General features: G+C 40.5%; 1 protein-coding gene across 1 annotated transcript in view; it reads right to left on the reverse strand.

Annotated features, from left to right (window-relative positions):
- The window catches only part of C14H7orf50 (chromosome 14 C7orf50 homolog), a 36,842-nt gene that overhangs the window by 22,196 nt on the left and 1,862 nt on the right, over positions 1–12,784 (reverse strand). The window contains exons 2-3 of the mRNA XM_026859161.1: positions 11,724–11,840; positions 6,264–6,439 (exon numbers count right to left, since the gene is read on the reverse strand). Of these exons, the coding sequence (XP_026714962.1) occupies positions 6,264–6,439; positions 11,724–11,840 (293 nt within the window). The remainder of the gene's footprint in view (positions 1–6,263; positions 6,440–11,723; positions 11,841–12,784) is intronic.

Consider the following 12,784-nt stretch of genomic DNA (forward strand, 5'->3'; position numbering starts at 1 on the left):
CCAGAGCATGGGGGAAGGAGAAATGACACTAAATGCTAATGTTAGTTGCTATCAAACTCAAGGAGACTGTCTCTAGAAGGAGAAAAAAAATCTGTGTATGTTTAGATTTCTAGTGCATCTGTTACTCTTAATAACTAAAAGCTTAAGCCATTGATGGTGAAACCATCAACACTAGTGCCAAATTTGAAATTAATCAAGATTAAGGCCAGCAGCAAGGAGAATGACTTATTTAAGTTCAGAATCAAACATCAACAGTCATCACTGACCGTTGCTTAAAAATACTAAACCTGTGAGAGGAAAAACAGCTTCAAAACATTATGGATCAGGGAAGCAAACTAAATCTAACATGAGCCCACTCAATGCACTTTAAATTTAGAAACTGTTTTCCAGCATTAATGAGTGTGGCTGTAATTCCTGCAGAAGCTCTCCTAATAGAGTCACCGCATCCCAAATGTGGTAGGATGAATGGTTTTGTGATTTCCTGAAGGGCCACTGCCATCTCAGCTGTTTGGCCACAAATCTCAAATGTTGTCCTCTTCACAGCCCGGTACAAGCCTTTGCTGGTTCCTTCAAAAATCAGAAACTTCTCAGATGCTAACACTAAGGTACCTATTAATGACCTTCTCCAGATGGCCTCTGCTCCAATAGGAGTAAAAACCTGATATACTTTATACATGTTACTTTATATTATATATATCTATATAATACATATAGATATTAAAAATATAAAAGAATCAAAATAAATGCTTACAGAAACACCTCTCAGATTTCTCTGTTCTTTGAAAGGAATAACAATGTTTCAGGTTTAAAATCTCCCATGCTTGGCGCTGTTTGTAATAAAGTTTGACCAAGGACTGGGATCTGTTTCCATTCTGCAAACACAGCAGACAACCAGCCGCCCCGGGTTGTACACCGCTTTCAGCAGTGCTGCCACTGTGCTCAGCGAAAACCACCTTGTGTTCTGCAGAGCCAGACTGTTTCCCCACTCAATGGGAAATTCTGACTGTCTCTCACTTTTGTGTTTCTGTAATGTGTTTTGTATTATACTTTATGCACTTTTTCTTCTTTAAAGAATCTCTGACATTCTCTGAATCTCACCTAAATTTAAATTAGGGATGAGGAAAGTAAGATCTATAAAGAAAACTGAAAAGACAATGCCTTGATAAACATTCTGGTGACATATATTACTAATATAACATAAATCATTACAGAAGGAAAAGAAATGTACTCCAGCAGCTTATTTTTTAAATTTTAACATGTGATAAATAATATCACAAGACTAAGGTAATTCACAGCAATATCCAGATAACAATATTATCTATTACTTCTACTTCAGATGGTATCAATCTTGTCATTCCACATACTTCTAGTGACATCTTTTCATATCTCTGCCTATTCCTTTGGTGGGTGATGGAGAAAACTGTATGTGCAGATCCATACAGCAATGAACTTTCTAAGACAAACACAAGAACAGAAGCATTTCTAGGAGAGAGTGGCTTGCCAAGACAAACACATTCTGCCAACATTTTAACACCACAGAAGGTCACTTAGGTTATAATTAAGTTTAATTACCATTTTCATGAATTGCAACATCTTTACACTTGAAAGTGCTCAATGTTCAGAAAAGGATGAATTTTTATTTTCCAAGAATCAAAGTAATAAGACATTCTAATCTTTGCTTTAAAACTGAATTATCACTTGCCATTATAAAGAAAAAAAGCACGTCATCATTAAAAGGAAAAGATTTGTGCAGTTGTGGTGGGTTGACCCTGGCTGGACACCAGGTGCCCATCAAAGCTGCTCTATCACTCCCCTCCTCAGCTGGACGGGAGAGAGAGAATATAATGAAAGGCTCATGGGTCGAGATAAGGACAGAGAGAAATCATTCACCAGTTACCATCACAGGCAAAACAGACCCAAACTGGGGAAAAATTAATTTAATTTATTGCCAATCAAATCAGAGTAGGATAATGAGAAATAAAAATTAAATACTAAAACACCTCCCCCCCAACCCTCCCTTCTTCCAAGCTTAACCTCATTGCTGACTTCTCTCCCTCCTCCCCAACAGCAGTGTAGGGCGACCAGGAATGGGGGTTGTGGTCAGTTCATCACCCCTTGTCTCTGCCGCTCCTTCCTCCTCAGGGGCAGGACTCCTCACACTCCTCCCCTGCTCCAGCGTGGGTCCCCCGCGGGGTCACAAGTGCTGCCAGCAAACCTGCTCCAGTGGGGGCTCCTCTCTCCACGGGGCCACAGGTCCTGCCAGGAGCCTGCTCCAGCGCGGGGACCTTCCCACGGGGTCACAGCCTCCTTCGGGCACCCCGAGCTCCGGCGTGGGGTCCCCCCCGGGCTGCAGGTGGGATCTGCCCCACCGTTCCCCTCCCTGGGCGCCGGGCACAGCTGCCTCCCCAGGGGCTGCACCTCGGGCTGGGGGAACCTCTGCTCCGGGCCTGGAGCACCTCCTGCCCCTCCTGCCTCACTGACCTGGGCTCTGCACTTGTTTCTCTCACTTACCCTCACTCCTCTCCCCGGCTGCAGTTGCACAGGTTTTTCCCCTCCTTCAGTCCGTTATCCCAGAGGTGCTGCCACCGCTGCTGATGGGCTCGGCCCTGCCCAGCGGTGGGTCCGTCTTGGAGCCGCTGGCACTGGCTCTGTTGGACATGGGGGAAGCTTCTGGCAGCTGCTCACACAAACCACCCCTGTAGCCCCTGGCTACCAAAACCTTGCAAACCCAATGCAGCAGTTTACTCAACCATTAATACTTCCTCACTTCTGCTTTTCCCTATTCCTCTCAGTAATTTTACCATTTTTTTCTCTTCTGTTCAGTACCACTCTGGGTTGGTTTTTTTTTCATTATTGCATATTTTCTTTTTTCCTTCTCATAGTTTTATAACTTTTCTGCTTCCCTTTTTGCTTTACCTCCCAATTCGTAATCCTCTATGTATCTTCAGATCTTCCTCTCTCTCCTCCAGCAAACTGGAGAATCTGACAGTAGACAACTTTCTTGTGTTTCCACAATTACTCTGTGATTGCTGCATTAGACAGAACTGCACTGAGAAAGTGCCTGAGCTTATCTCATCGAGGGAACAGATGAGAGAAAAATCGGTGAAGCAAAGATATTTTTTTCTCCCTATTTCCTCTTCCCACAGGGCAACAGAAAGTGAGAGAAGAAAAAAACAGTAGACATTTGGCTTCTTCCCTATCAGGGGTGCAAAACCTGGTGCATGCTTGTCCTGGTCTCATTAAAATGAGAAAGCAGGTGAAAAGCCTGGCCTATCAGTGTCAGCCAGCTCAGAGAGGAAACTCTTCAGCACCCTCAGGTCTAGCTGGGGGCTGCAGTTTTCTAGTTGGCATCAGCTGCTGTTGCATGTAGTCATCTCATATGCATAGGGAAAAAAAGCCTCTCTCAATTGTTAGGATGATCCTCCAATAAAATGATAATTTGACCTCTCTGGAGGCTGGCAAAGCATCAAGGACTATTTGGTTTTAGACTCAAATAAAAAAACCTGGAAAACTGGAAGAACTGGTCAGCTCGAAGAAGTGTACTGTGCCCAGCAGACCAGAGGTTTACAAGACCACCAGCACTCCCTGGCAGCGGGGGCACACATCAGCCGTGCTACCAAAGACAGCCACGTCTCTGCCTGGGTCTAGCATCGCGCTTCGTATCACTCTGAATCTAGTTCTGCTGCTGTAGTGCTGGTCTGAAAGCCGTCAGGAAGGGCAGTATGCAGTCAGCAGTCCTACCCCCTACGCCGCATGCCTTACTCCCTCTCATCAGTGCTCTCTTCATTAACTCACCTCGACTAAAAGGATAAGGGGCTAAAAGGCACATCTTCGTGAAAGTCACCTCGTGCCTCTACGAAGAGGGGAGTGCTGCCTGTGGGCTGTCTGCTATTTCCATTTTAGTTTTTAAATGAAGCATAAAAAGCTATTGCAGAAGCAGGGCTTTCTAAGCGCAAAACACCAACTGTTACTAGCTATGTTTTATTTCCTCCAAGTAAAATTTTAGTATTGCTCCCTGACCTTACTGCTTGAAACAGAAATTTGTTCTCCTGGTGAAGAGATACTAAAAAATACCAAGTACATACCAAAGTAATACATACCAAAAATTATGATTCTGCACTCTGAGGGAACTACTACCTCTTAAAATATGTACGACCTACAAAATAAGTTTAATATTCTCTTGCATGTCAAAAGCCTAGCTATGTAACAAAAAATCTTTCACTGAATGCGTTCTAACGTTTTTCTTTAAAAGTTATCAAACAAAATTTCACTAAAACAAATTCAATACTTTCCTGTCATAGGCTAAAGTCTCATATGATTGTGCTCTCACACTGCAAATAGTCTCAATAAATAAAACTGACAGTTTTAGTTATCATATGGTACTTCAAGTTCTATCTGTCCTACAGGAGATTCACATGTTGTCAGGGGTTTGAGATGCCACTTCACTTAGAACCCTTATGTCACGTAAGGCTTTTTATTGTAGGTGGGACAAAACATAAATCCACAGCACCCTTTTGTTTACTTCCAATCATATTAATCTCTTCCATCTATAAGATGTTCATGCTTGTAGCCCTACAAAAACATGCAGACTGAAATCCTTGATCCACTGAGGTTGCTGGAGGTTTTGCAGTGGACTTCCACAGCTCGAATTTTAGTCTCCCTTCCCCAGCTAATATACTACTTCTCTGATTACTTTAAATCCAGTTGTTTCTTCTTCCAATCCTGCTGGGTTGAAAAAACATCCAAAGTGTAAAAGAATTAAGCTGGTTTTCTGTCATTTACACCAGTGCAAGATGGTCCTGGCACATTTGGGGCTAGAATGATGTCTGTGAATATGTTTGCTCGGCAGTTCAGAACCTTATGAATATCCCTGTTAAGTCTACAAAATTCAAATTGTCTGAAATAATCCCTCACAGCCTATTGCTGTTCATATAGTCCTTGGACTCTGTGTAATACACACCAAATGACATAGCAGTTTTACCATTTCAAAGTAATTTGGTAAAGGTTAAGTGAAACTATAGAGTCAAATTGGTTCAAATATTAGTTCAAATATAGTTTCATATTCTCTCACCTAACGAGGCAAAAATCCATACAGATAACAGTGGAATATCAATCAAAAACCCACAGCTTGTCCCTTTGCTTTCCAAAACTGAAATCCTTTTAGAGATCCACCACTTACTAGCACACATACAAAAGTATAGTCTGAGCAGATGGTTCAGAGCTGTCAATCCATTTGCAGTTCAAAACAGTGGTGAACCACTCCAGCTGTTTTCCAGATCAAAAATGTTATTGTCATTTTGCTATCTCTGCGTGCTGAGGGTTATGTAACAAAAATGCACATGTCCCTCTGCCTGGAATGCAATTAATTTCCTCCCTCCCCACTGAGAGTGGTAAGTAACAATTCAGACAGTCTGGATGCTTCAGTTTTCAGCATAGCCAGAGATGCAACCCTGGAATTATTCCACGTGGTAACCCACTATTTGTAACACGCCAGTCCTGGAGGTCTTACAGACAGGGTATATTCTGCAGACTGGAAAAACATTAAACACTATCATCCTGTTTATACCTGACCTCTTACTGTCTGTAGGGTACTATGAATGCTTTGCTGTAGTTCTTTAGTTTAACTATAGACTTTGCTTTATGTTGGAATTTTAAGTATTCTAAATAAGTGCTCTAACTAGATGAAGTAAGTGCTTCACAACTAAAATCTGACACTCTACTTGCTATGCAAAAGTAAGGCATTGTACACTATTAACTATAAAACAGTGGCGTAATCCCATCTTAATTTACAAATATCCAAACATCATATAGGTGGCTAAATTCAGACTCCATAATGCTTAACCACTTCATGCAGTTTGCTTACATAAAGGGAACAACTGGAACTCCTTTGCTTAGAACAGCGCACTCAAGAAATAAAACCAATTTCCTCAATGCAATCTTTCCTGCAATGTGCCTTTCATCTTTTTAAGTGCAGCTAACCCAGTGATATTTATATATCAACTATAAGATCTTCAGGACAGAATCTGTTTTTCTATAAAATGTTTGCACCATACTTAACATTTCTCAGTTGTTCCTGTGATATAAATACAATGGGGTGATCAACTGTGTGCTGGGGTGCCAGCTGAGATGAAGCATTAATTTAGTACTTAACTGCAGCAATTTCCTTTAATGTGTTATTACTGGACTCAGCTTGTTCTAGCTTTCTGGCACAGTTTATGGCTTACTTCTGTAGTGAGCACCTGCAGTGGTTTTACTATTCTTACCTGGTTAAATAGGCCAGAGCCCGCTCAGATCCCGACTGCTTTTGGGGCTCCACCTTTTTCGTGGGGATTCCAGCTTCCCTCATCAGCTGTTTTTCCTTCTTCTTGCGCTCTTTTTTTAATTTTCTTTCCAGTTTCCTCCTTTCCTCTGCGGTAAGTTTTTCCTCTTCTTTTGTTGCCTGAACAAAATCAACATTTAAATAAAGTGTTTATACATCTACAGGAAAGTAAACAAAATGTGCACAAATCCAATTGAAGGGCACAGGTAATATTTAATACCAGAAGCTTCAAGCTTCATAATTTTACTGTTCACTATACTTCCATCACCCCTCTACTCTCGTCAATTCAGAGAGCTGTAAATACTGCACTTGCAGAAATCTGTAGAACTGCCCTCTATAGATGATTATCCTGTTCTCAGCAGTACAGTAATCTGAGCACCTTCTAGCTACATATTAAATACCATATCTAAAATTTGTTGTGCTGTTTGTTCTCCCATCCCATTCTGAAGCACTGAATGTGAACAGCAGAGGCTGTTTCATAGTGGAGGGAAGGTATGGATTAAGTGGGAGAAGTAGGGTTTCCTCAAAAAACTTAGTTTCTGGGGCTGTTTGTTGTGTAACATCACACCTTGCTGCATTGAGAAAACCTCTGTCTGCCAAACAAGGGTTTCCTCTGTTATGCCAAAGGAGAAGATGTGACAACTACCATCTTCATCCAAGACCTCTTGGAGATCTTTTAGTAATCTTGGGTAAATATATGCATGAACTTCAATAAACACATACAAATCTATCCCACAAAGATTGAAATTTCTTTAGGTTTGCAGACAGAACAGTTAATTATTCACATCTAAAATCACGTTACTATAAATATATGCATAATTATACCCCAAATGAAAGTATTTCACATACAGATTAAAAACATTAAACAGATACACTGAGTTTATCAGGGAAAATCCAGTGCAAGATCACAGTATAGAAATAAAATTCTGTTCCATCGCAAGATGAGATTGACTTCAGGGAATCCTAGATGTCTGAGAGAGGTTCATTCATATATTTCCAGGCAATAGTCTCACTGAATTGTTAAGTATCAACTAGAAGCATAAAAATATTGCAGCTGGTCTAGTGTTAGATGGCTGTTTGTTCAATGCTTTCCCCAAGATTTCCCTGAGAGAGATTTACTCTTTACAGAACCCTAACTACTCTGATGATCACTGTAGGTAGACCTTCACAAAACTGTAGACAGAGTAGCTTCTGGGTATCGAAACCTCTATGTACCTCAGGAAGTGGGAGGGATTTGGCCACTATGAAGCCACCTCTTCAGTGCAACCTCCCAGTAACAACTAAGCGATGAAAAAAGTATGAAATTCTGCAAACAAGACTCTTACACTGTATCAGTCTTGTTTTCACTTATTTCCAAGTCCAAGACTGAAGGGGCACTGCTAATTCTTCGCTTTTATGACAGCTGCAGATCTCACACAGTCCCAAATAATACTTTGATACCTTCATCACGGCTTAAGGAACTGCTGCTTCTGAGCCATCTCCATGGGTCAGGCACTGTGATAAAATGCAGGCTAAAAGTATGCAACAAGGACCATTTAAATATCACCTTCTCTTCCAAGCTAAGAACAGAAATCCAGTAGCAAAAATAATAGTATTAAGCATTGTGATGAACTCAGGGTTTTTAGCTCCCATTTGCTGTGCTGTGCTACTTCCCTACTATCATTTGTAGCCAATTCACAACTGCAAACATTGACACACTTCTACATTACAGGCTCATATTGGAATAGGTTGTCAGGCTCCCATTTTTTTATCTAACCATATTTAGCACCTTCTGTCAAGACCCTTTAAATATCCTGCTCATGACATTTAACAAGAAGAGGTGGAGCTGTGGGCAACACTGTGGAAACAGTGTTTGCAGTAACATGAAACGTAATAGAGATTTTGCCCAAGCAGTAATGATTTGCATATGACTCCATTAATTAATCTACTTCCTCAGCAACAGTTACGCTGGGCTTGTTAAGACAACCTGAGCAAGGTTAAGACAACCTGAGCAATTCCTGCGAGGTCAGGCTGTATTTCTAAGAAGATGGGGTCTCTGGGTAGGGAGAAACCACCCACCGACAGCAGTGGAAATGGCACGGATGGAAGGTGGCCCAGGAAATGTCTGCCTTATCTGTACACAAGTGGACTTTGAAGCAGACTCGATGACAAGGACAGAAAAATGGGGAATTGCATGCGTTTGTTATTTAGATACATAATTGTTCTGCTCAAAATAAACTACACTTTCTTATGTTTCTGCCAAACCTGCAGAAGTCATCTCTCGGACACTTCAACTATAAGCTGATGAAGGTGAAGTACGCAGAGCCCAGAGGAGCCACCCATGCCTACAGCAGCTGTATTAGGATCTCACATCCCAGGGCTGAGGCAGATAAAGGAGTCTAACCACCACCACCCTTTCCGAGAACAAGAATCACACTGACAGAGTGGACTTGGTTCAGATCCAGCAGCTTTACTATAGCAATGTACTTGCCAGGTAAGGTTCCCTCTTAGAGCATCAGACACCCAGGGAGGCAAAACTGAGTGTGAACAAAACACTCTTTCTGAACTCTCTGCTCCCTCCTCACCTGTTTGAGGAACCATAACTGAAAACTGAATGCACAAGAAGATCAACTGATTTATGGAAAAATTGGTTAAAACCACTTTATAAACTGACAAATCCTTAGCGTTATATCAATCTGCATTAGCCAACTGCCTACAAACAAAAATCCAGACACGGTGCTAAATAACATTATTCTTGCTGAGGCTGAAGCAAAGGATGGTTTAAGACAATACCTGAACACAATCTTATTTGCCAAAGACACCTGCTGAGGACTAAACATTTTTTCAGTGTCAATTCATGTATCATCTAAGTTTACTCTCACTCATCTTTTCAACTTTTCATTTTCAAAGACCAAAAAAGGGCAAGAAAGCAGAAATTAGAATAAATGGCATGGGACAGTAAAGAGTATTTGGGGTTTTTGTTTAAAATACTTTTTAGCTACTTTTATGGAAAAGCCAGCAAAAAAGCAACATATGTTGCATTTGTATAGAAGGCATTTTATAACTCATGCTGAGAATAAAATAATATTTAGGTGAAGGTAGGTATGTAATTGTTATACAGGAAACGACGTTTTCATTTGAAAAGCCACCCTGGTACTTACTAAAATAACAATCCAGCCACACAAAGCCCAGGAAAACACTGAGGGTGGTCATTTATAAAGTGTTTGTAGAAGATTACTACAGCAGCTGTCCAACAGACGACACACTACAGTTAATCTTCTTTTAAAAATAATGTAATGAATTTGTTTACTTTTCTGTGAGCCATGAAGCTTTCAAATAAAGTGACTGTGGCACATCATTAGAGCTGGTCTGATAAAGAGGCCTCTGCTTCTTCATACTTACAGTAAATGCATATCTCTGTACCTTCCCTTCCCCCCCACATTCCTCGCATTATCAAAAAGCTTTTTATCCCTCTACCCGACCGCTCCATTAAAAACAAAACAAGTTGCTCCCTCCCTGTAGGTCCCAACGTAAATAGCGAGCCCTAACAACATTTGTTTCCAGCATCGCAATTGATGCACTGTGGGCTGTCTGAAACAAGAGCATTGTTCTCCCTGCGGGGCCAGTGCTGTCCCAGGCGTGAAAGAGTCAGGATTTACAGCTGGAGGTACCTTCTGTGAGCCCACAGCATCATCCAAGGAAAATCAGATTCTTCAGGCTTCGTCTGTTTGGGACTCCCAGCACACATATCGTGAAAGCCCTCACAAACTTACAGCTCAAACAACTTTGCTAGTTGCAACTACACTTTTATCCATCCGTGTCAACTTGATTAATCTAGTAGTACATACCACAATCTGTCCTGGACTGGTTTTTAATTTGAAAGCCTCAAGTTTTATGTGCTTCATAAAATACCTACATTTGGTGGTATATTCTCAAGTGAAGCTGAGGGTAGTTTTATTGCAATTTTAAAAAACACCCCCCCAAAAAACCCCAACACCACAACTAAAACCAACCTTCCCCAGAACCTGACACTTATAAGAAAACAAAACAAAACCTTTCACTGGAATTTAAAGTCTAGCTGTATTTATTTTAACTTGGATAATCTCTGTTATGATACTCTACTGATGCATCTCTCCTTTCTTTACAGCAACAGCCTTATTTTTTAATTTCGCTTTCCACTTTGCAAACCATTAATGTGACTGTATTTCTGAAACGTGTCCAAAGTTTGTGAGCCATTAAGATTAAGATTTTTAGCATTATGGCATTATTTAAATTAAAAAACCCCAACCAACAGGACGTCATTGTTTTGAGGTCATAAATATTGCATGTTGCCTCCTTTTATATTTACAAAGTGACATCACAATTTGTAGTGCTACAATTTAGTCTGAACTACAACACTGTAAAGTCCGTATTTGAGCATGTGAGACACTTGTTTATTGGCGTGATAAATTTAAACCACATGCATACAGAAAAACACAACACTTGCTTATTTCCAAAGCCTGCTGAGAGCTACCACACCACCTTGGATCGTGGGCTCATTAGATCTCAATCTAAACAAGGTCAAGCTAGGTCAGTACACTTGAATGAATGACATTCAGAGGAGAGCCAGTGTTTTCTCGTGATTAAGGAGGTGGGAGTCTTCCACTTGAAAACTTTCCAGAAGGCCTGAAAAGGTGCTAAAAGGGATATCGCCACTGGATGCCATATTTTGAGTAAAAGACAGACCCCCAAATCTTTAACACTTAACGCTCATAAAAACTCGTGTCATCTTTGCCACGGTATGGAGATGTGAGCTCAGATGTCTTGAAGTAAATTCCCAAAGTTCGTGCTACACCACGTCCATCTGCATGCACAGTGCTGTGACTGCCAACTCAGTCCTTTTCAACAATGCCAGTCTCTACATTTCTGAATTGTATGTAAACATAGCAATATACTGTAAACAGGCTAAGACATCTGACTCAAAATATCTGGACGCTTCAGCTGTGGCAGTTTTAAATACCAGTTAAATTTTTCCATTATTTTTTGTAATCTGGAAATATTGCACAAATTTAAAACATTTTGTAAGTGATCCTCAGAAATTAGCTTACCCATCATAAAAGGAGAACCATCTCAAACTGAAGTAAAGCATTTAATAGTGTAAAGCAGTCCTGCTGAGCAATTCAGAACAGAGAAAAATAACTGTAACTGGCAGAAACTGGCAAAAGATGTACCAAGACAGGATTTCTTGAAGATATCTGACCCTTTTTTCTTCAGCAAGAGTGGCAAAACCGAACAGGTGTAGTTTTCCAGAGCTTATACTGTCAGGGGACTATGAACAATAATAACAGGGCAACCAGTAAGAAGATGGTATTAACAGCACAGTAATTGTATTGTTTCAGCAGAGCAGTAAGTGCATTTTTTAATTTGTTTCCAGATTTATAGTTACCCAAAGGTCCTTGACTGCCTCATACTTGAGTAAACTGAAGACATCTTCTGAAGATTTCTGTTCCTCCTTCTCACTTGTCACTGTTTCGAACACTCCTGCATTTGCAACACTAGTTGTCTGTTGTCAGCACAGAATAAGGTTGACAGAGTCAGAAACTCAGAAGAACTACCACAATTAACTGAGTATTCACTTAACACAAATTTGCCTCTGGGATTTGCCTGTGTAGGGCTGAACTTTCTGCCTGTTCAGGGTTCGACTTTGCTGCCAAAACTATAGCAGTAACCACAGACCAACCACAACACCGAATTCACTATTTATTAGTACCAGTGAATCCAGCTCCTCCACAAGTCAACAGACTTTTATCCTTTTCTACCACAACAGCAACACAAGTCTATACAACAGAAAAGCAAGCAACATCAGAAATTCAGAGGAATAAATTACAACTTGACTAACAGTGACAAACATATAAAAAGGGCATCAAATTTTTGAACTCCAAAGGGAAAGATGGGGAAATGGATGATACGGCTTATTTCATAGTAGGAACATTGTATCACCTTGTTTGTTCATTAAGGTCATATTATTTCATAACTTTTAATATGGAGAAATGTCAAAAGGGGTTTGTTCACCAATCAAGAGCTGAGGAGGAGCTACCAACCCATCACATAATGGCTTCTGCTTACAAGTAGCCTTTTGCCCCCAAAATGCCCTGTGCATGATACCAGCATGCAAAACGTTCTGTCTTACACAATACATATGAACCCAGAAAAATAACTGGCCATCTGCCCGCTTAAAAACAAAAAGCAGCATCTATAAACACAGTTCAAAATCTACAAAGAAGAAAGGCTGGCAAATCCTTAGATGCAAGGTTCATACAAGAAAGACTGACAAATGATTTACTATCTGAGGCTTGCCAAAGAACTCTGCTACAATTACAGTTATAGAATTTGCATAAAATAGTTCACTGCCATATTGAATTTAAATAACTATTTTCTATCATTTAGCACCTTATAAAAAGAAGAAGTATGACCAGAGAGGGCATATGAAATTTCATTACCATGCAG

This window comes from Athene cunicularia (assembly GCF_003259725.1).
Source record: "Athene cunicularia isolate RWA chromosome 14 unlocalized genomic scaffold, athCun1 chr14_part1, whole genome shotgun sequence".
NCBI lineage: Eukaryota > Metazoa > Chordata > Aves > Strigiformes > Strigidae > Athene > Athene cunicularia.